This window comes from Mercenaria mercenaria, chromosome 10 (genome assembly GCF_021730395.1).
Source record: "Mercenaria mercenaria strain notata chromosome 10, MADL_Memer_1, whole genome shotgun sequence".
Classification (NCBI taxonomy): domain Eukaryota; kingdom Metazoa; phylum Mollusca; class Bivalvia; order Venerida; family Veneridae; genus Mercenaria; species Mercenaria mercenaria.
The window spans coordinates 40,052,287-40,077,814 of NC_069370.1; the positions used below are offsets into that span (position 1 = coordinate 40,052,287).

At 36.5% G+C, this 25,528-nt stretch overlaps 1 protein-coding gene across 21 annotated transcripts in view; it reads right to left on the reverse strand.

The window, feature by feature from the left end:
* Positions 1–7,932: 7,932 nt before the first annotated feature.
* LOC123561834 (rho guanine nucleotide exchange factor 12-like) overlaps positions 7,933–25,528 on the reverse strand; it is a 148,675-nt gene continuing 131,079 nt past the window's right edge. For 18 of the 21 annotated variants that reach the window (XM_053552864.1, XM_053552854.1, XM_053552866.1 and 15 more), the window contains 5 exons: positions 23,790–23,919; positions 21,856–21,959; positions 19,553–19,594; positions 15,095–15,356; positions 7,933–14,768 (listed from right to left, as the gene is read on the reverse strand). In XM_053552864.1, coding sequence (XP_053408839.1) covers positions 13,879–14,768; positions 15,095–15,356; positions 19,553–19,594; positions 21,856–21,959; positions 23,790–23,919 — 1,428 coding nt within the window. In that variant the 3' untranslated portion in view covers positions 7,933–13,878. The remainder of the gene's footprint in view (positions 14,769–15,094; positions 15,357–19,552; positions 19,595–21,855; positions 21,960–23,789; positions 23,920–25,528) is intronic. The other 3 variants (XM_053552867.1, XM_053552856.1, XM_053552868.1) reach the window with 3 other exon arrangements.

Below are 25,528 nucleotides of genomic sequence, written 5' to 3' on the forward strand. Positions count from 1 at the left end.
CATACGGGGCGGCACTAGATGTACGTCTGGGGCGGCATTAGATGCAGCATACGGAGCGGCATTAGATGTACGTTCGGGTCGGCATTAAATGTACGTCCGGGGCGGCATTAGATGCAGCATACGGGGCGGCATTTGATGTACGTTCGGGGCGGCATTAAATGTACGTCCGGGGCGGCATTTGATGTACGTTCTGGGTGGCATTAGATGCAGCATACGGGGCGGCATTCGATGTACGTCCGGGGCGGCATTAGATGCAGCATACAGGGCGGTATTAGATGTACGTTCGGGGCGGCATTAGATGTACGTTCGGGGCGGCATTAGTTTACGTCCGGGACGGCATTAGATGTACGTTTGGGCGGCATTAGATGCAGCATTTGGGGCGGCATTATATGTACGTCCGGCGTGGCATTAGATGCAGCATACGGGGTGGCATAAAATGTACGTCCGGGGCGGCATTTGATGTACGTTCGGGGCGGCATTAGTTTAGGTCCGGGACGGCATTAGATGTACGTTCTGGGTGGCATTAGATGCAGCATACGGGGCGGCATTCGATGTACGTCCGGGGCGGCATTAGATGCAGCATACGGGGCGGCATTAGATGTACGTTCGGGGCGGCATTAGATGTACGTTCGGGGCGGCATTAGTTTACGTCCGGGACGGCATTAGATGTACGTTTGGGCGGCATTAGATGCAGCATTTGGGGCGGCATTAGATGTACGTCCGGCGTGGCATTAGATGCAGCATACGGGGCGGCATTAGATGTAAGTCCGGGATGGCCTTAGATGCAGCATATGGGGCGGCATTAGATGTACGTCCGGAATGGCATTAGATGCAGCATACGGGGCGGCATTAGATGTACGTCCTGGATGGCATTAGATGAGCATATGGGGCGGCATTAGATGTACGTCCGGGGCGGCATTAAATGTACTTTCAGGGTGGCATTAGATGCAGCATACGGGGCGGTATTAAATGTACGTCCGGGACGGCATTAGATGCAGCATACGGGGTGCCATTAGATGCAGCATACGCGGCGGTATTATATGTACGTCCGGGATGGCATCAGATGCAGCATACGGGGCGGCATTAGTTTACGTCCGGGGCGGCATTAGATGCAGCATACGGGGTGGCATTAGATGCAGCATACGGGGCGGTATTAGATGTACGTCCGGGGTGGCATTATATGCAGCATACGGGGCGGCATTAGATGTACGTCCGGGGCGGCATTAGATGTACGTGCAGGGCGGCATTAGATGCAGCATACGGGGCGGTATTAAATGTACGTTCGGGGTGGCATTAGATGCAGCATAGGGGCGGCATTAAATGTACGTCCGGAGCGCTATTAGATGTACGTTCGGGGTGGCATTAGATGCAGCATACGAGGCGGCATTAGATGTACGTTCGGGGTGGCATTATTTGCAGTGTCCGCGTTGGCATTTTAGCGTCCGGGGTGGCATTAGATGTACGTCTTTGGGTATTAGATGTACATCCGCGTGGCATTAGATGCTCGTCCGGGTGCCATTAGGTGAACGTTCGAGACGGCATTAGATGAACTTTCGGGCGGTATTAGATGTACGTCTTGGGGTATTAGATGTACATCTGTGTGGTATTAGATGTACGTCCTGGGTGCTATTAGATGTACGTTCAATACGACATTAGATGCACACACTGGGCGGCAATAGATGCACGTACGGGGCGGCATAAGATGCACTTTCGGGCGGTATAAGATGCACCTTCGGGGTGGCAATATATTCACGCGCGGGGCGGCATTAAATGTAAGCCCGGGACACCTTTATATGTGCGTCCGGTGGCATTAGATGCATGTCCGAGACGGCATTAGATGCAAATCTGAGGCAGCATTAGATGCACATCCGAGGCGGCATTAGATGCAAATCCGAGGCAGCATTAGATGCACTTCCGGGGCGCCATTCATGATATGTACATCCGTTCGAGAAGGCAATAACTGATGCATGTCAGAGGCGTTATTAGATGCACGCTCGGGGGGCGTTAGATGCAAGTCCGTAGCAGCATTTCATGAGGGACTACAGTCTGCATACAGCGTTTCACTAAAATGTATCTCTGCAGGGAAGGTTCAGAATGGCTTCTTTCCAGTCTTTGACCAAAACTAGTTAGTTTATAGGCCTCGTGCTACTTGATATTTCCACGGCTTGCGTCGACCACTCTCTGTCAACAGAATCTGTAACTTGGAGTGAAGGTCTGCCTCGTGGATGCAATCACAACATGCATGAGATAATACAGGTCAAACAAATATGTTATACTGTTCAATAAAAGCATAACTCCACAAAAATTTACGGATGCAGGTCAAGGTCGGTCACTCTATGAGAAAAATCAACAAACTGTGTGAAGGATCTCAGGCAGTATTTTTGACACCAGTGTGGAAATGTAACAACAGGTCAGCTCTGTGCAGGTCTGGAAATGCGTAGAACAGGTCACATCAGACGATGCCGAAGCAGTGCTTCTATCTCCGAAAGTCCTGTTCCTTGATATCACACTGGATAACCGGCAAGTGTAAGTGTAAATTCATCTATCCTGACGCTTGCTTGATAAAAAAATACCCCGGCTGTTAATTGGTAGGTAAAGTTTTTCATTTATTTCTATTGATACGAAGCCAATTTGACACTTTTGTGGCTTACATTTACAACTTCTGGTCTGGAAACGATCGTTATGTTTTAAGAAATTCCCTAACAATTTCGTTAGTTTGAAAAATCGAACATAAAATCCAAAGTTTTGCGCAAATGTCTTTGTTTATGAAATATCTGTGAAAAATTTAATCATTTCCAATAACACTTTTTACATACAAAGGTTTACAAAATCGTCGGAGTTAAAGTAAAGTCTATAAATGTTAACACCCAGTTCATTCGTTTTCGACAATCTTATGATTAACGGCTAATATATTTTTTTCAGAAAGAACGTAGAACCCGGAAATTTCACTTTGATGCTCCGAAAGGACACATCTATTAAACCAAATGGTTTAAGTTTTCACAGATTGTTCATAAACATACATCTGCGCGAAACTTTTCAAACTGAGTGTTCAAAATGGGAATACTTATATCATATTTTACTACATTGTTCATACTTCGATTTATAAATATATAAGTTGATTTCTTTTCTTAGAAAAAAAAACGTTAGGCCTTTTCCTCCGATTGATTTTCGTGTAATCCTTACCCCGCTAAATTTTTATAATGAACTTGTCCATCATTTCAATTTGGATAGTACATTAACTGTTAAAAGGGGTGCTTACGAAAGAGATACTGACTGTATGGCGAACAGTGCAGATCTTGATCAGACTGTACGGATGTGCAGGCTGATCATGATCCACACTGTTCGCAAAGGCAGAATCAGTCGTGCTATAATAATTAAATGGGATAATTAAATGGAAAATCACTGAAAACAGTTAAGTCTAATATTGTACCGTATGTATAACGGAAGAAATGCGGTATAGTAGTTTCTACTGAAGAAATGAAACACGTGCAATAGGCATAACAAAGTCAGCGTGGAGGCTTGAATCCTTTATTTACGCACACAATCATCACGCCAAGAATGAAAATCACCTAACATGTTAAATTTAACCGTAACAATTTTTTTTAATTGGCCACCGGTTGAAAATACTAACGGTGTTTAAAGGAAAGTGAAATATGCATAAGTTGCTTGAATGCATCTGTTCTGATTCTTTTATTGTTCCAGTGTAAATAGCAAAATGTTTCATTATCTCGCATGCTCTACCCGACATAAAAATTTCGCTTGTACGGTACTGGTAGAAGAGCAACAACTCGACTGAAAGGAAGACTAACGACTCGAACAGAGTTGTCGTTCTTCCCTTAACATATTTTAGAAAATGACCTTCTTAGGACATAAATTATTCCTGATACTATGTCTAAAAACTTCAAGGAGGTGTAGTATCTGGTTGTACAGGTAGGGTGTTGAATTGCACCCCGATCCTGTCAAAATATAAACAGTTTTCTAAAAAAGTTGAGAATGAATTAATCAAAATCAACACTGGCATTAAACCGACCAGGAAATTGTGCTACCATAAATTAAATGCAAAAAACCCGAATCAGTTATATAAGTAAATGTCAACTAAATCTAACAGTGCTTTTTCAGATTTCTATCAGAAATAAAGTCTAAAATTTATACATGGTTGTTTTGTTATGCAGGTGGCACCTTAAATATAAATCCATTCATCCTTTCAAGGGTTATTGAATGGACAACCAAACAACTGCACAAGGAACAGAAATTATTTGGTCACTGTGCACTGGACGTTTGACGTACTGACCTGAAATCAATAATTATGGGTCCTTTACCAATCATAAGTGACCTCCGTTTCAAATGTGATCTTAGACCAAAGCATTCTCTAGTTATTTGGCAAAAACGTTCTACTGTTGTTGGTCAATGTGACCTTGACCTTTGACCTACTGATCTCAAAATCAATAGGGGTCATCTGCTGGTCATGATCAACCTCCCTATTAACTTTGTGATCCTAGGCCCAAGCATTCTCAAGTTATCATCCGGAAACGGTTTAAATGTTCCAGGTCACTGTGACCTTGACCCTGACCCTGACCTACTGACCTCAAAATCAGTAGGGGTCATCTGCTTGTCATGATCAACCTCCCTATTAAATTTTGTGATCCTAGGCCCAAGCGTTCTCAAGTTATCGTCCGGAAACGGTTTAACTGTTCCGTGTCACTGTGTCTTTGACCTTTGACCTATTAATCTCAAAATCAATAGGGGTCATCTGCTGTCATGACCAACCTCCCTATCAACTTTCATTACCCTAAGCAAAATCGTTTTTGAGTTATCATCCGGAAACCGTAGACATGGTCTGTGTCATTTGACCAACTTACTTCAAAATCAATAGGGGTCATCTGCTGGCTATGGTCAACCTCCCTATTAAGTGTTGTGATCCTAGGCCCAAGCGTTCTCAAGTTATCGTCCAGAAAAGGATTAACTGTTCCGGGTCACTCTGACCTTGACCTTTAATTTACTGACCTCAAAATCAATAGGGGTCATCTGCTGGTCATGATCAACCTACCTATTAAGTTTCGTGATCCTGGACCTAAACCGCCCGCCCCGATAGCCTAGTGGTAGAGCGTCCTCTTCGAGTGCGGGAGGTCGTAATTTCGATCCCCGGACGCGTAATACCAAAGACGTGAAAATGGTACCAGTAGCTCCCTTGCTTGGCGCACAGGGAAACTGCAAAAAAGGGAAACTGGCCTCTTCTCACATACCTACGTGGCGATGGATTCCATCAGGAACGAGGTGTCGAGAGTGATTAAAATAGTTGTAGAACTTGTTTCACAATCGACCTAAAATAAATTAGTATAAACAAGGCCCAATAGTTCTCAAGTTATTATCCGGAAACCGTTTAACTGTTCCGAGTCACTGTGACCTTGACATTAGACCTACTAATCTCAAAATCAATAGGGGTCATCTGCTGGTCACTACCAGCCTCCCTATCAACTTTCATGATCCTAGGCCCGTCCGGAAACCATTTAACTGTTGCGGGTCACTGTGACCTTGACCTTTGGCCTACTAATCTCAAAATCAATAGGGGTCATCTGCTGGTCATGTCCAACTTTCCTACCAACTTTCATGATCCTATGCCAAAGCATTCTTGATTTATCATCCGGAAACCGTTTAACTGTTCCGGGTCATATTGACCTTGACCTTTGACCTGATTATCGCAAAATCAATAGGGGTCATCTGCTAGTCATGTTCAACCTTCTTACCAACTTTCATGATCCTGGGCCCAAGCGTTCTTGAGCTATCATCCGGAAACCGATTGGTCTACGGACAGACCGACATACCGACCAACATCTGAAAAACAATAAACCCCTCCCTCTTCGATGGGGAAATAGTCCTGCCAAAAATTGGTGGACTGTTACCAAAATCTAACTTGGCCTGTTAACCAAAATGAATTCAGATGTCAACTCCTGTGTGTGGACAGATAAACAAACCAGTATATCCCCTCCTAAAAATTTTTCATTTTAAGCATAAAAAGGGCCGTAACCGTCAACAAAGACATGAATGTCTCAATAAAAGGGGCATATCTACGTCATTTTGATGACGTATATTAAGTTTTATTCGAACTGGAACATATAAGACAAGAGGCCAAAATGGGCCTAAGTCGCTCCCCTGAAGAGGACCTTAACCATCTGACCCTAAAAGGGACCAAACACCCCAAACTAAACAAATTCATGAGATGACCTTATACTGATGCCACAGACCAGGTTTGGTGAATATCCACTGAATGGTTCACGATAAGTAGTCATTAAAATGAATTTTTACTTTTAGCCCTAGCAACCCTTAAAAGGGGCCAACTGCCCCCATTTGAACAAATTTGAGAGAGGACCTTATAATGATCCTACAAACCAAGTCTGATGAAAATCTATCTAGCCATTCATTATGTTGTTTTAAGGTATTTCCAGTTTAAGCTCTAGCAGCCCCTAAAAGGGCCAAGTGTCCCCAGTTGAGAAATTTTGGTAAAGGGCCTTATAATAATGCTACAAATCAAGTTTGATGAAGATCCATCAAGCAGTTCATGAGAAGTCTTTTGAAGGCATTTACTTTTTTGTTCTAGTGTCCCCTAAAAGGGGGACAGACTGCCCCCATTTGTACAAATTTGGGAGAGGACCTTATAATGAAGCTACAGACAAACTTTGATGAAGATCCATCAAACTGTTCTTGAGCAGAAGTCTTTTAAAAGTACTTTCCATTTTTAGTTCTAGTGGCCCAAGTGCCCCCAATTTGAACAAAATCGGGAGAGGACCTTATAATAATGCCACAAACCAACCTTGATGAAGATCCTTCTAGCAGCTCATGAGAAGTCATTTAAAGATATTTCTAATTTTGGCTCAAGCGGCCCCTAAAAGGGGCCAAGAGCCCCCATTTGAATAAAATTGGGAGAGGACCTTATAATGATGCTACAGATGAAATTTTATGAAGATACATTAAGTGGTTCATGACAAGAAGCTTCTTTAAAGGCATTTATATCTTTAGTTCTAGTGGACCCGAAAAGGGGCCAAGTGCCCCCATTTGAACAAATTTTGGAGAGGACCTTATAATGATGCTACAGATCAAATTTGATGAAGATCCAGTAAGTGGTTCGTAAGAAGCCCTTTAAAGTCATAATTTCTATTTTTAGTTGTAGTGGCCCCTCAAAGGGGCCAACTGCCTCCATTAGAACAAAATTTGGAGAGGACCTTATAATGATGCTTAAAGACCAACTTTAATGAAGATCCTTCCAGCGGTTCACGAGAAGAAGTCGTTTAAATGCATTTCTAATTTTTGGCTCTAGCGGCCCCTAGAAGAGGCCAAGTGCCCCCATTTGAAAAAAACTTGGGAGAGGACCTTACAATGATGCTACAGACCAAGTTTGATGAAAATCCTTCAAGCGGTTCATGAAAAGTTGTTTGAAGGTATTTCTAATATTGGCACTAGCGGGCCCTAAAAGGGATCAGGTGCACCAATTTGAACAAACTTGGCAGAGGACCTTATAATAATGCTACAGACCAAGTTTTATGAACATCTTTTAACAGTTGATGCCGACGAAGCGGTTTAAAGGTATTTCAAATTTTGGCTCTAGCTGTCCCTAAAAGGCACCAAATGCCACCATTTGAACAAACTTGGGAGAGGACCCTATACTGATGCTACAGATCAAGTTTGAACAAACTAAAGAGGGGGCCATGCAAGAATGCTACTAACCAAGTTTGGTGTAATTCTGACCAGTAGTTTCAGAGGAGAAGATGTTTAAGAGAAAAAGAGGATGCCCGACCATCCACCTATACTAATAACTCACCCTAAACCTTGGGTTCAGGTGAGCTAAAAATGTGATGGATGGACACTTCAACACTATATACCTCCCAGGGGCATAAAAAGAACCTTTAATAAAATAAATATAAAGAACAAAGCTGAATATTTGCGTTGTAATGTTTAATTCTTCATTTTATTCAAGCAATAATCATCAGACTGTTGCATGATAATTGATATAGTTATAGAAAAATCGACATAGCATTTTGTAAATATAACTTGAGGCTAATAATGTACAACATTCTTTTACAGAACAACAAACACTGGGTATATATATATATTATATGTATGAATGCAGGAAAACTATCCTGTACTCTATAAAAACTCACTTAGTAACAACAGTGCATATACACATTCTACTCGATAGAATTTTAGAAGTAACCAGACTGGATTCTATCAACCCCACCCCTGCCCCCACCCACATTTTTAAGAAATTATTATTTATGCCAAAGTCCTTTTTCCAGAAACATGCATATGTCTGCAGAATACGTTTTCAAACCACCACAAAAAACTTTATACTTGTATTGTTTTAAAGAACTTAGAATACAGTAACAAACATTATCTTCTAGCAGCAAGCTCCAAGGAAAATGCCGAAATACTAAAGCTATTGAAAGAAACCGATTTTAAATCATCAAAAATCTTAAAAGAATGTTTTATAAGTTAAAGCACTAATTCACTGACGAAGGTACAATTTACTACATGCCTAACCAAAATCGAAACCATTTCTACACATTTCAATGATTATAAGATTTTTCTGTGTGTAAATACTGGCCCAAAATCCAAATATCTCCATTTCTTCCATTTGACTACATTTTGAAACATGCCGCTTCAAACCAACTATTGATGGCCACAATCACTTCGATTTCCATGATTTATTTATTTTTACAAGAGTAAAAGAACTCATCTGAAACAAACATCATCTATATAATATGTGTTCCAAAATGTTGCAATCATTTTGGTATATACGTACACCCTTATATAATACTCGTTCATTATGCCAAATATTATTCTGTTACTTTAATTTGTCTCGAATATGTATTGCACATAAAACCAATGTCCCCATTCCAATATCCACTAATGGGAACCAATTCTAGACCCTTTTTTTCTAAAATTCTGCTCCCAGTGAAATGATTTTTTAAGAATTCACTTAAATGTTTTGTCACCATAAAATTGACAATTTTGCATAAGAAGTTTTTATTGAAAGATAACGTTTATTATTCTGTCATGTTGCACATTTTTCAGGCATTTTAATGGTCATCATACAATTGTTATCCAAAATGTCAACAACAAAAAACTTGAAAATATTATAATTTATCATAAATCAACAAAACTCTTAAAATTGGAGAAGTTTACAATAATGGTCCTTTTCGAGGTGACAACTCGCCGGAGTAAAACGTTCATTTGGGACAAGTTTCGGAAATTTCAGATAAAAAGACCTGCTCTAAAATATCAAAATAAGGTCTTTTTAATAGGTTAAAACATGTACTGTCCTTCATGTACAGCCTTCTTGTTTGCAGGTATGGTGGTCTTTGACACAAAGTTCAACTGTAAACAACAATACTTGCATCAAAACTTCCATCTCGGATCATAAATGAAATATGTTCCCATGGTAACAACTCTAGATTAATAAATCCTTCAAACAAATTATCATCTAAATAAAATTCAAAACTCAAATTGCGTATTCATCATAAAATACATAACTACATGGTTTCTTTGGGGTATATATCTAAAAAAAAATCATAAAAACATAACAAGATTGAAAATATCAACACTCTTAATGAAATCCTGTATAAAGCACATTTCTGCTGCATGATGGGTTTTGCTATGTCAATTTTAATATTAGTATTACAATGTATTAAATGAACACAATCACAGTGTAGTTTAAACATTATATTTTGTATATATAATATATATATATAACATAAAGCACTATGAATCTAGTCCCTAAAAAGTTAAGGGATAACATGACAATTGTTAATATACTGATGGAAAAACCGACTTTACATAAAATATCGAAAGGTTAATGTATGTGTGAGGTGTGCCTTCTTGCCATAATAGCATACTTAAATGTCATAATGGCTAGAGGAATTTAGCCTGTGGGCAATTATGAAACTGGGTTTGCCATTATGGCCAGGAGATACCGGTATGCAAAAAAGCCGTTACTTGACCTTTTTTTATTGTACAGGTTGCTATATACCATCACCGTGAGAAAACACTGATAATTTGACAGGTACAAAGTATTGGCACACAGTTGCAATATCATTTGACCAATTCAAATGATTTTTGTGTATTTGAAAAAAAAAAACTTGTTACCATCTATAGCAAGGCATACTGTTCACTAAGTTAACTGCCCTTGACTGCTATTGGTTAAAGAAATAGAACATTTTCATGTGAGGAAGCCAAATTGCTTTGTTTTTTAACTTTTTATATCAAATTACTAGCAAACAAAAGTGCTTTCTAAATTTCAAAAATCCTAACATAAACTTAAGAGGCCTGCCCCTTCAAAAAGAAAACACTATAAATATATGCAGACATTAACATATATACAATTAGAAAATATCAATGGGCAGAAATACTTTTCAGCTGGGAAAACTTGCACATTTTCTAGATCAGAAATATTCAAACATCACAAACTCAAGTGGTTAGGAAGTTATTGTTAACTTTCTAAGTTAAAGGAAGGCGATTCCAACCCGTGTGGTTAGGAAATTATTCTTAACTTTCAAAGATAAAGGAAGGTGATTCCAACCCGTGTGGTTAGGAAATTATTCTTAACTTTCAAAGATAAAGGAAGGCGATTCCAACCCCTGTGGTAAGAAAATTATTCTTAACTTTCAAAGATAAAGGAAGGCGATTCCAACCCGTGTGGTTAGGAAATTATTCTTAACTTTCAAAGATAAAGGAAGGTGATCCCAACCCGTGTGGTTAGGAAATTATTCTTAACTTTCAAAGATACAGGAAGGTGATCCCAACCCGTGTGGTTAGGAAATTATTCATAACTTTCAAAGATACAGGAAGGTGATCCCAACCCGTGTGGTTAGGAAATTATTCTTAACTTTCAAAGATACAGGAAGGTGATCCCATCAGTAAATAACAATGTGGATGAAATATTGATCAACATGAGTAAATATCTATCTACATACAATACATAGTATATACAAACAAAATTTCCATTTACAAAATATTACTAGAAATCAACAATAACGTTTAATATACATGGTTTTATGAGTTTTATAACACATGTGTCATTCTATACAGGTTTTAGTACACATAAACTGGTTGGGAACCAGCATCTGGACTGGACCAGTTTCATAACCTCTGGACTCTCATCGAGGCATGGAGATAATACTACATCTGCACAATATTTCTAATCCTTAGCTGCTAAATTTCTAAAATGGACTAGTCCATCATTCAATTTGGGCAATACCATTTATTATTCTAAGGGGTGTTCACTGAAAATAAACTGACTGAATAGCGAACAGTGCACGGATGTGCAGACTGATCTTGGTCTGCACTGGTCGCAATGGCAAAATCACTTGCCGCCAGCAGGCAAAAGGTTAATTTGTTCAGGTACCAAAAAGAAAGAATTAAACTGGATATTAGATCTGTGCTTAAGACACAGGTTACTTTTAATTTCAAAGTATAATTTGCATTTTGGCTGTCAGTTTTTGTGCTATTTTCACACTAGAACTAAAGTATTCCTTAAGTCGAAATTTCGAATTAAAGATATCTAACTTACATTGCTTCTGCTGTTGCTTTTGACAGTCAAGTTATCTTAAATATGCATTGCTGGAAAATTAAAGACTATTTGGAGAAAATTACTACTTTTTATGAAACAACTGAGCACCATACATCACTAAATGATGCTTGCTACACTTTTAGATGCAGTAGGAGCTAAATTGATGCAGAGTGCATTTCTTTTATGTCAAATAATTTCTAAATAAATAATGACGAAAAAAACATGGAATTAGTCCGGTTTCTGGTTCCCAGCCAGTATTGTATGTCTGAATGCTTCCAGGTTTTGTAACACTTATTCCGAGTATGATTCTACAGTTTCTGTTTAACATTTATTTTTAGTGTAACTTTATACAGTAACACATTCTAAAGGTACTTAATTAAAATGTTTGAACTAGCACTATATATCATTTTCAATGGTAGAAGGCCTGAGGTTCTGAAATTCACATAATCCATTTCCTACGTGAATATGCTCTGGTTTTGTATTAGGTGTATTATGTATTTAAGATGTATATACAGACTTTTTTTTTTTTTGAAAGCTGGTGGTCTACAAACAGAAATGGGCTCAAACCAAGTTTAATTCTAACTATAAATTGTACATGTCAAGGATATACTGCAGCCCAAAGTTTATACTTAAATTCCCATAAAATTTCAGTAAAACATCAAAACTGATGAGGCCAAAGGCAGACATAATATAAAGATTTCTCAAAGACAATAAAATTAAATCAACATTTCTAAGGAATAATTTAGTTAAGTTACCTCAGTACTGCTTTAAATATATATTTTCTGACCTTTAACAAATGATTACACCCTTGTATAATAATACCACCCACTCTTTATTTCATACAAAAGAGAGTAACCACATACAGACATGCATTTGTGACAAAAATGAGATGGCAACTTGTAAATCTGTAACCATATTAATCTGCTGGCTAGCCAGACACTCTAATTTTTTTGGAGCTACATCAACAAGGCACAGAAGTCTGTTGGGTGTAACTTCAGCATGCCCACTCTTATTATGAAGGGAAAGAGAATCTACAGTGAGAGTACTTTCATTTTTGTAATTTTTTAAGAGTAATGGACATCTAGGCAGTTAAAATTTGGAAGTGTTAAACATTTTTCTAATGGTGTGGGTCACAGACCACTAAAATCTATGAGCTCTACTCATCATATAAAAGCACTGACTACTATATGTTACTGATTGAGGCATTTAAAATAAAGCTGAAGGCAATCACAGGACATACTGAAAAACAGGATTCTCCTTAATTAAAAACCTTGAACAAAACAAAAACCAGCTGTTCACAAAAATTTAAAGACTTAAAACTCTAAATATTATAACGACAACTGGCAAACATATTTATATAAATGATTAAGTTTCAATGCTAGTGTTTCTCATCAAGCAAAGCATTTTGCCAATGTGCAACTTGTTCATCATTAAATATCTAATGGCTATTTTGGATACAAAATTTATTTAATGTCTCGATTCACTACAATAACATGAAAGCCTTAACCATTACAAACACATGGAATTTAAACTGAAATTCAAACTATGCCATTATCACCATGGCTTACACCTTCATTTTACAGGCAAACACATACCTCCTACCACATTCCACACACTTTTTAGCCCTGTTTACAGGTTAATTGTTTGACATTTCAACATAGGGATTTGATATTGTTGACACAGTTAACATTTTTCTCCTTGGTGCATCTAACACACAGCCAAAACCTTCAAAAAGAGCTTCCATTTAGTTACTCTTCCCATTAAGCTAACTAAAAACAAATGGATGGCACAGTCAGAGACATTTCAAACACTTTCAGACAACTGGCCATTTAAACTGTTTATCCAGTCAAATTGGCCACTTAGCCACTTTTTTTCAAACCATTTGGCCACTTAAGCCACTTTTATCAAAAACTTCATAGTTTTGGGCAAATCCAGATCCGTACACTACAGTTCTTGATCTCCTGCCAATACGTCTGAACTTTACCCTCCCTGTTTAAGTATAACTGCCAAAGTCAAACATCATTTACCTCAATAAATGCAACCCATTTCCATATTACTAAGGATCACATTCAACCCAACAGATAAACAAAACAGTATCATTATTACATTGAATGCTACAACTGTTCCTATTTCTACCTCCTGATAAAAATGTAGTATATTGCATGATTATACACATTTTATTCTTCACTTTACATATACATATATTCTTGCCTCGGGACAGATTATTATATACCATTATTTACAAAACAGGGATATGTATTTCATGGCTATGCAGGACAGAACTCTTGATTTTTCTATAAAATGTCTAACAGTTCCGCTCAAACTTGTTCACTTGACTGTGTCTCATTTAAACTTTTAACAGTGTCATCATTCTTTATTTCACTTATATTATCTTCTGGGTCTGAATAACAGATGTCTTTCTGTTTCAGCATCATATCTGAATCATCAATTTCTATATTATTATTAGACTGCTCTTTATTTTCACTATCAACTGTATCTATTTCAGTATTACACTTTGCTAAATTTTCAATGTTTTCTGAACCTTCATTTATTACTTCTTTAGTTTTACTATCTGTCTCAATACCACCTGGATCCTCAGTGATTTCTGTATTATTTCTTTCCTCTTGGCCTTCAATGGCATCATGAAAAACTTCTCCATTTTCTTTTTTATCACTACTAGCGTCAGTGTCACTGTCACCTTCAGTATTTGCATCAACTCTTAATCTATCCATCACATCATCAGTTTGACCTGTCAATTTATTATCACCATTATCAATATCATCAACATCATGCTCTTCAGTCATTTCATCTTCAACCCTACCACTTCTATTTGTATCTTCATCCTTATTGTCATTATCATCATCATCATCATCATCATCATCACTGTCATCTTCTCCTTCATCTTCATCACTTTCATCATTATCAGGACCAGTGATTTTAACTATTGGTGTATCAATATCAAGGTCTTCCATTTGATCCTCATCTGGTGGTTCCATCTCGTGCAGTTCTTCCTCGACAGCTTCCACTTCTGCTTCTTCATAATTACCCATTTCATCACTTCCTATACCAGATATTTCAGTAAGTTCAAGAGCTGAATCGGCATCCACCAAGGTGTCCATTGTTCCTGGAGACACCTCATTAAGCGTCTCCAACTCACTAACAATTTCTGGTTCTATTGGAAGGCCTGGCATACCATCCTCAGTTACTTCTGAAAACAAAAACGAGCTGAAATTATTGCCTATTAACTATTTCAGTGTATATACAAATATGCTTGTAAAATTAACAATAAACCTTGCTTCAAAATATTCTGAATTTCCTTTAGGGTCCAACATTATAGAACTGGACTTGGAGACAGTCTACAAACTCTAGCAACCAATATCCTGTTTCTGAGCACAATCACGAAAGCTAACAATGGTAACGTTGTTTTCGAAGGTGGATTTTAAAATTCAGATTTATAATCTTGTTGCTATGATATGAAACACGAGTTCCTATTTTCAAGAATCTAGTATGATTTTTAACAGTCAATTTATTTACCTGTTTCTTGTTCATCGGTTTGTTCACTATCCTCTTTGTTCTCATCACCCTCTGACTCTGACACTGTTGATGTTTCTGAAACAATGCTGGCCGGACGTTCTGGTTTCTCTTCGGTGACTTCTGGCTCACCGTCCTCACCTTTCTCTTTCTGTGCCTCCATCTGCATTTTCTGTATACGTCGCAGACGATTCAACTCCTCTTGCGCGAACTTCAGCTCCCGGCGTAAACGATCCCTTTCCTCATCTCGGCTATTCACTGCAGCCTGTAATCATAAGTAAGGTTAGTAATTCCGCTAGGTATGAATGAAGGAAAAATTATACAAGCTTTTTTAATACACATACTACTTGACAGTAAAAAAAAGGACTTTCTTAAAACTAACAGAATATGCTGTCATCCTAGAAATTGAAAATTCCCAGAAAAGATAACCAAAATATGAGAAGTTATTAATATTAAACTCACAAATTTTATTGTATCATATTTTCTTTGATTCCGCTTAACTTCGTCATTTTATTAATATTTTTTGTAATTATCATGCTAAATAAGTCTTATGCAAAATCAAAAATTAACAAAAAATTGGCAAAAACGGGCAAAAACTATGTATCAAAAATGTAAATAAATGAAACACAAAATTAATCAAACATATACTTGTAAATGTTGTTATTAATAGTCAATTCAGATCTCCGATCTATATAATATAATACCTTGTCGTTATATTTCTGTTTAAAAGTAGTTGCTAACTAGTGATACAAACTGACATTGTCCTCTAACATGTCCTAGACTCATTCTTCTAGCTAGTTAGTTCTCTACAAATCTAAGATACAAGTCTGACTGGATGGCAAAATAATGCCATGTTTGGAGCTCTGCTATCGAGTCTCGGGAGCTTCCTTTTCACTAAAAACAATACTGATCTTGGAGAGAAAAAAAACTACATGATGGCATAAAGAATTAAAGGTGCTTTTAAAGTGAAAAAGGCTTGCCAACAAAAATTCAAATTCATTTGCATTGATTGATACACATAAGAGCATAAACACAGAAATAACTGGTGTTGTGCGAGCCCTGAAAATATGGCAAGGAAAACACAAACGTCCGTTCTATTACAAGATTGCTTTACAGCTTTATGTTCACTTTCATTACTGAACAGTGTTCAGTGAGGTCTATCCGAGTATTCTACTGCACAAAATAAATTGCTTCTCAAACTGAAAATGTAAAGTCTACACCCTGCTGTTTATATAGGTTTGGGGTAGAGAAATTATTGCAGAAAGATCATGTTGCTCTATGCTTGCACTTAGCTGAAACTAATATTCATTTACTCTACCTTGCATAGCATTTTTTAACCAAACTTCTAAATAAAATTTTACACCAGTCAAAAAATTTCATTCAAATGTAATACTGAACCAGTCTGTTATTAGTCTAGCAAAATAAGGTACCAGTCAGTTTTGTTGTAAACATACTTTGGTACCAGACAATATTAAGACATCTGACAGAGAATTTTGAGATTTGAAATGTCTCAATATGCAGTAAGAAGCAATTAGCTATAAATAGTTGTCCAAAAAATGTATCACAAATATTTGTGATACCGTAATATACCGATTTTTAAGCGAGTTTTTATATAAACCTGTACCACAAAGATGCCTCAAACCAAGGCGAAGAATGAATGAACAGAAACAGTGTGATGATTTAGAAGTTTAGTTAAACAAAGAATATGTTGTCAGTTTGAGTTGGAACAAATTTTACATTAATTTAATTATCAAGTTTTTAAATAGAATAGTGTAGAATTTAAATTCAAAATATATATCAGTTACAAAATTATGTTAGCTAAGTTTTGTTAACCTAATGAACACTAAAATAGTTATTTAGCTTAGAACATGACTGTGTGGAATATCCCTGCATCACCTGCATTCTTGACAGGTGTCTGGGAGGAAGAAATTTGGTGCAACTAGTACCGAGTGATGTAGCATTACAGAGGTGCTCCCCAAACTGACAATCCAAATGAAATCATGCATACATTCATGTTCACACCAGCAAAACTTCAGAATAAGCAAGACAGCCACAGGGGGGAAACTACAAGTACTAGCTACACCCTATACACAGTAAATATAAATCATGAAACTGACTGGTTGTAATTTTGGTATAGCACCCACTATAACAACTGAGAGCTATGTAATAACAACATGTAATTTAGACACTTCTCACAACTGGAATGGAAAGCCATGTGTTTCTTAGGTGCTACACCAATGGCCACAGAATGCTAAAATAGCTTATTAATACACAGTTATCATTAATGGCCTACTGTCTTTAAATATTCACATATCTGTCTGAAGCTGTCGGCTATCAAACGCAAATTTTAACTTTAATCAAAACCTTTGTATTTAAATAGTACAGAGATGTGTAGCGCACATCAAAATCAAATTGTAAGGCCTATTTCAATGCTTTTTGTATCTGATGCTGGTTTACAATAACCCAACTGTTAAAAAGAATTTGCCCTTCACATACATTCTACCATGTTGTGCAGCCAATATGGCAAAAAATTCAGTCTGAACACACTTGGACATGTCTTGAAATTTCATATCATTGTACACGAACTTGTAATATATCTACAAATATTGTATGATAAGATTTATTAACATTTTTTTCTGAAGAATATTATGAAAATTTCTTGATTTAATTTGCTATCAAAACAAGAGTTGTCCGTAAGACAGCGCACTCGACTTTTCTCGGTGCCTGACTCTGAATTAGAGCTTTGCCAGTAAAAACTTTAATAAAAAAATTCTATGTTAAAAAGGGGCATAACTCTGACAAAATTCAATCAGAGTTGTTTCTCCTGGTGTAGACTTTGATAGTAAATAAGTATTTTAAGTTTCAAGTCAAAAGCTTTGATAGTAACAGAGATATTTCACTTTATCAAAAACTTTAACCAAAAAATTCTAAGTTAAAAAGGGGCATAACTCTATTAAAATTCAAACAGAGTTATGGGGATTGTTTCTCCTGGTGCAGACTTTGATAATAAGTCACTATTTTAAGTTTCAAGTCAAAAGTTTTGATAGTAACAGAGATATTTCACTTTATCAAAAACTTTAACCAAAAAATTCTAAGTTAAAAAGGGGCATAGCTCTAATAAAATTCAAATCAGAGTTATGGAGATTGTTTCTCCTGGTGAAGTCTTTGATAGTAAATAATTATTTTAAGTTTCAAGTCAATAGCTTTGATAGTAACAGATATATTTGACTTTATTAAAAACTTTAACCAACGGCAACGCCGACACTGAGGCGAGTGCAATAGCTCTTACTACTTTTTCTTCGAAAAGTCTAGCTAAAAACTACATCCTTTATTCCAACAAAAATATATCACAGAGGGGATATACTTCCATCAAATATATCGACACAAAATATCATTAAAATCGCACAAAGGAAATATAAATCGGAACTATCTATACAGTCAGTTTGTAGGCCATACCATATGCCACCAATGAAATAGACAACACATTATTTCAAGGGCTATCAATACCACTCCAATACAGATTAGCACAGTGCGCAATTGCTTATATTTAGCATTGAGTATACATATTTTTGTAAGTTATTTCTTTTAAAACTGGTAAGATACATGGGGATAAAAATGTGAGAAAAAAAAATGAAATTAAAAATAAACACTAAGCATTAGTAAAAACTCTCAACTGTTTCCAGCCAGAAAGACTTTGGCGATATATTATTCCTGTATATTAAACTATTAACTGCAGCCATCTTTTGTTTACTCTAAACATTTGCTGGCAAATATACACTGAACTTTTCAAGTAACCATGGCAACGACAAATATCTATATGATTAGAATCAACAAAAGACTGAGACATTTCAGCATAAAAAAACAATGCTAGAACAAGTATCTCCTTCCCTATGCCAAAGATAGTGAAAGCTGGAATTCAGTCAAAGGGTAAGTGTTATCATTTCGGCTGAAGGTATGTTCCATATAGATCAAAGTTACCATTCACATTATTTGAAAAGTCCAGTGTACGCTGTGTTAAGGCAAGGCAGAGCAAGAGTTAATTCGAGTAACAAGTATTTTCTGGCATATCAACCCTTCAGTCTACTGTAACCATGGAAACATAACGTTTCAGAAAAATTAGGGTTCCAAAGGAAAAACGCCAGGCATTCATCTTGTATCCATTTACTACAATATCAAATGCTGGACAGTAGCTGGTCATACTGCTGAAAATTGCAAATAATCTATAAAACCATGCTCAGTCCATCATTACAGTAGCTTACACGTGTATGGCATATAGGAAACATGTTTTAGTGTAAAATATAAACACTATTAATAGTACACTGCTTATACATCTATATCTCAAATTTTCTATAAATATGTTTTTTCTACTATTTCATTATTTTTTTTTTTTGCAATTCCTATATGCCATTGCTGAGTGCATGACTGAAGGGTGCTGGTTGCCTAGCAACTGGGTGCCCTGACCTGTGTCATGGGAGTCATGGTGGCAGTAGCCCTGGTTTGAGCCTAAACAAAACACAAATTAGACATGTACATTTGAACAAGGACAAAACAATCGCGACAGGTCTATATATACATTATACATGCCTTAACATGGTTTACAGAATAAGAGACCACGTAGTCAAGGGTCGTGGGTTATAACATCTGTTTGCAGACTGGTTGAAAAACTCAAGCGTCTGACTGGTTGTTTTCTGAGCACTATTTTGAAACTAACAATACACGGTTTCATTAACATGGAGCCAGGTAACAAACTTCTACTATGCAGTGTCAAGACAATGACCCCTAAAACATGTGGCTTTACAGCTTATGAAGATCAACATTACACTATAAGTGGAACAATTTTGTCTTTTTTTCTTTTAGTTGTAAGGTTCTGTTTGTTTGTGCCAAAACATATATGAAGAAATAGAAACAAGAGGGTCACTGACCCTAAAGCGCTCACCTGTGTAAAAGGCTTCAAGTGTGTGTGTTTAAGTAGGTTTATATCAATAACAAGGCTCCTGCTATTATGAATTCAGAGAAGAAGATATACAACTGATGATGTTGTTCCAATGCTCTGGATTTACCATTTTGATGCACAGGCACTGGTCCAGTATATATTTTTTTTTTGTTTAATATAAAAATCTCTTTTTTTTTTCAAACAATTAACCTTTTATAATTATGTTAGTCAAATGAAAAAAAATTGATGACAAAAAGTCTGGTCACAGTATCATATACATGTACATTGAAAAGGTAAACAATGCGAGCGTAACGCTATGGGAAGCTACTCGGCAAACTTGTAGAACATTTCAAAATCGGATTTTATACACTTGCAGCCGCTACCTGCATGATCACACCTTTGAAACATTTTAAGCCTTCCATAAATACTAAACTGACACTATAAATTGCTTTGAAATACACAGTACAAGTCTCTACGCAATATTTCAGTCATCCCGGGTGATTTCATTCCGGATAGCGGACGTGTTCCTGGTTTTTATCACTTCGTTTGGCAGCTGCTTTTGGAGGAGATGTCCTTTAAAGAAATTGTGGACTACAGACAGACAACGGGACAGACAGACGACGGACGGCTGACACAGCGTGATCACAATAGCTCACCATGATCACTTTGTGCTCAGATAAGCTAAAAAAAAGGTCTTAAAAATATGACATGGACAAGTTAAACCAGGTAACAAAATGTGTGTGTTGCACGGTACACAATACAAAGTGACTAAAGCATACACAAGCTTCACACCACAGTTTGAAATATGAATTTTACAAAAATCACACAATTTTTGCTCTTCCATTTTTTAATTAGAAAAGTAACAAACTCCTCCATTAAACAAGGCTTAATGCGAACAAATTGGTTCCTTTAATACAATAAAGCATGTATTGATAAAGTGTAATAAACGGTCGACTATCCTGGGGTATGACGCTTCATATTTAAAACTTGGAAACACTGCTATTAAGCACGGCTATACCCAACTTTCACAACCAACTACAGGTGTAGAAAGCCTGCCATGCAAATCTTTCTGTCTACAGTCCAACATGTATAATTTATCAGCTCCTTTTATATTATCTGAACAATTTATGCAAGGGAAACTACTTTTAATAAAGTGCTTGCACTTGCAGTTGCATTATGTTTTATACCATTTAACTAATTGGAAATTTTACAATCATTAACAATGGATTTTAATTTCATTTCATAAACTCATGCGTGTAAGGCATCTTTTTTTCATTCTTGGTGTCATGATTGTTAAAACTATTTCAAATATGGATATCCTAACAGGGACAATGTTTTACAGACTTCAAGCATTATAGAAAGTTAGAAACACCTATGTTAACTAGTTAAATGTAAAAAGTTTGGAAAATTTATCTACTTAGGCCTATTCCACACGCACTATATCTAACAAAAGAGGTTCTAATGAAGAAAATCTCTGAATAATTTGAAAACCAGCCTGTTCACTACAGGTACACATATTTTCGAAAATAGATAAATTTATCTACATACGGAAACTTTTGTGTTACTTAGAAAATTTCTTATGAAAATTTAAAATTTCTTATGAAAATATTTATATACGTTTGCAAAACAGAATGCACAAATGTAGGCGTACACACTGGCTCACATGTACTGTCCACTTTGGCCACCGTATGTCAATTTACCGAGGCAGCCATGCTTTATCAATTTAATGAGAAGAAATGTATACAGCAAAACTGCTGTGTATAACAAAACTGTGTATACACAATATGTATGTATTCAGAAAGTACATGTGTAAACACAGTGGAATACTTACCAGCAGATTTGTAAGAATTTGATTCATTCTGTTAGCCATGTCACGCAGTCGTTCCATCGGAATTGGTAAACTCATGTCCTCCACAGATTCCACGTGCTCGCCCGCTGTTAAAACAATAAATATCACAAAAAACATAAACCCATTATTAAACTGTTTTAAAAATATCAAGATTTGCATGTCTGATGCAAATCTGTATGGCATTCGACTCATTTTTGTATTTTTGTACTTATCTGTCACTGGTTGTAGAGTCAGATGGGAATATCAAGTTCAAGGGTAACTATTCTGGAGGTGATGGGATTCTGCCGACCTACCGTTAAAACTTTAACCCCAAGAGCCGGATATTCTCAACTGCAACTAAACTCATGTGACTATTTTTCCTGCATACTGTTGCAGAAAAAATAAAGAAAAATATATAGATATATTATTTGTAGTCCTCTTTATAGTGGAATATTTAAACAAAGCATGAGAAATTATTGTCTATTAACAGAAATGGTGTAAGTATGTTTCAAAGATGCACAACAACAAGGTTCTGGTTTGGCATCATCATTTGTAGCAGAACATTATAATGTGTATTCTTAAGAGCAACTAAAAAGGCATCTGATTTTTATAGAATTTCACATAAAAACTATAATAATCAACACAAAAATCTTAGTCATTATTAACAGCGCAAAAGTCATCTGGCATTTTGCCAGCGTGGGTAAAATTCTCTGGAAATGCTAGTCTGGTGTGCAAGATTTTTATCTCATGTATACATGTACTGGAGTCAGAATTTTATGACAAACTGGGCAAATAAGTAATCAGTGCTTTTTAGATTTCAAATTGATTCTATTTATGTGTGCATAAATACATACATATTTCATTCTAAACAGTATCTTGTTTTCACAAAATAACTCACAATTTCCCCTTAGATTTGCCTGTCATCAGAATATGTTACGTTTTACAAGACTTACGATTTAATCGGATAAGATCAGCAGAAGAAAGAAAAATGCCAGTTCAATATTTACAGATACATTTAGTATTCAGATAATAATATAAACAATGCCCCCTCCCCAACCTCCCATCACCTCTAAAAAGTATTTGAGAGTAGATTAGCAGCCATTGACCTGCCCTACATATCTAGCACATGAATTCAGGCATCATATATAGGCATATCACACATGCAACCGGCAGTTAATACATCATCTCACACGTTTATATCTAACAAAAGTGGGTGGGGTAAAAATTAAAACAGCTCTGAACAAGCTGTTACACTTGTTTGTTGAAATGTCCACTATCTCTACAGGTGGGAATTTCTCATATTACAATATCTTACATATATACAGAGTTAGTAGTCACTGTTTGCAAAAACAAATCTTTGTAGAGCCAATGCAAATAGATTGCATTTGCTAAATGGTTTTATTAGCATGCACATAAAACAATTCTGATTTAATCATGCCTTAAAGTTCCATACTGACTGCTGTTTCACACCACTTTTTCCATTATCTCTTACAATATATAAATGGTACAGCGAGGATCACTTATGTGGAAAAAAAACGAGCTGACTCCAAACATCACTATTCTAATTTACAATTTTCAGCCTACTTTAACCTGTGCACAATGACTGCCAGCAAATAAAAATACTTCCTGGATCTCTAAAAAGTACTCCTTATGAACAGATTTGACTGTTTTTAATTACAAATATTCTCTGCCTTTGCCTTCATCAATTCATACTTTATGCATATTTTTTTTTTCTTTTGAGTACATGTACATTGTAGTTTACATTCATTATATTTGTATATAATCTTGTGAAGTGAACACTCTGTTGCATCAAGTTTTATAGATAGAGGACTAATGCCCTGACAATCAATATAAGCAGATGTGTGCAAATGTATTAGATCTAAGAAATATGTGACCTACAACAAGTTTTACAAAGATTACAGAGAAATCACACATACAGTCTGTATTTGGTATGACTTGGGGCGGTGTATTTTCCCTCATCATGTTCACTATTTCTGTTGTCTGGTGCTGACAGGCAGCTATCAATTCCTGAGGAACCCCTTCTCCTTCTTCATTTTCTGTTACATCCTGTCAACAATATGAACAAAGTTCTATCAATGATATGAGCCACGCCATGAGAAAACCAACATAGTGCGTTTGCGACCAGCATGGATCCAGACCAGCATGTGCATCCGCGCAGTCTGATCAGGACCCATGCTGTTTGCTAATGGTTTCTCTAATTGCAATAGGCATTGAAAGCGAACAGCATGGACCCTGACCAGGCTGGTCTGGATCCATGCTGGCCGCAAACGCACCATGTTGGTTTTCTCATGATGAGGCTCAATTACAAGATTTCTATTACTAAAATAGCTAGAAATATAAATGACACAAAAGGGCTGAAACTGTGAAATTAATTCACTTAGCCAATCAAGTTAATACTGTAAAATCATTTAATTTCGTGGGCATGAAATTTCGTGGTTTTAGTCAAAACTACAATTTCGTGGGGATATGAATTCGTGGATTTCAACTTTTGAACATAAAATGAATGGGAATTTTACTTATTCGTTGAGATTAAATTTCGTGGATTAACTCAACCACGAAAATTAGTCCTCCACGAATATTAATGATTTCACAGTAAATACAGAAAATGATACCATGTGTAACAAGATCCACTGTAAGCTTCAATAGAAGTCACCATTCAAAAATAGTTACAAAGATATTATTGTTATATAATGTAAGTAAAAATACTTAAGTTAAATTGAGAAGGGTGCAGTAATTTACAAAACAAGAGGGCCATGAAGGCCCTGTATCGCTCACCTGACCTATTGACCTAAAGATCATCAAGATCAACATTCTGACCAAGTTTCATTAAGATATGGTCATAAATGTAGCCTCTAAAGTGTTAACTAGCTTTTCCTTTGATTTGACCCGGTGACCTAGTTTTTGCCCCCACATGACCCAGATTCGAACTTGACCTAAAGATCATCAAGATTAACATTCTGATTAAGTTTCATGAAGATACAGTCATAAATCTGGCCTCTAGAGTCTTAACAAGCTTTTCCTTTGATTTGACCTAGTGACCTAGTTTTTTAACACACCTGACCCAGATTTAAACTTGACCTATAGATCATCAAGATTAACATTCTGACCAAGTTTCATTAAGATATGGTCATAAATGTGGCCTCTAAAGTGTTAACTAACTATTCCTTTTATTTGACCCCCGTGACCTAGTTTTTGACCCGACATGACCCAGATTCGAACTTGACCTAAAGACCATCAAGTTTAACATTCTGACTAAGTTTCATGAAGATATAGTCAAAAATGTGGCCTCTAGAGTGTTAACAAGCTTTTCCTTTGATATGACCTAGTGACCTAGTTTTTGACTCCATCTGACCCAGATTTAAACTTGACCTAAAGATTATCAAGATTAACATTCTGACCAAGTTTCATTAAGATATGGTCATAAACGTGGCCTCTACAGTGTTAATTAGCTTTTCCTTTGATTTGACCCGGTGACCTAGTTTTTGACCCGACATGACCCAGATTCAAAATTGCCCTAAAGATCATCAAGTTTAATATTCTGACTAAGTTTCATGAAGATATAGTCATAAATGTGGCCTCTAGAGTGTTAACAAGCTTTTCCTTTGATATGACCTAGTGACCTAGTTTTTGACCCCACCTAACCCAGATTTGAACT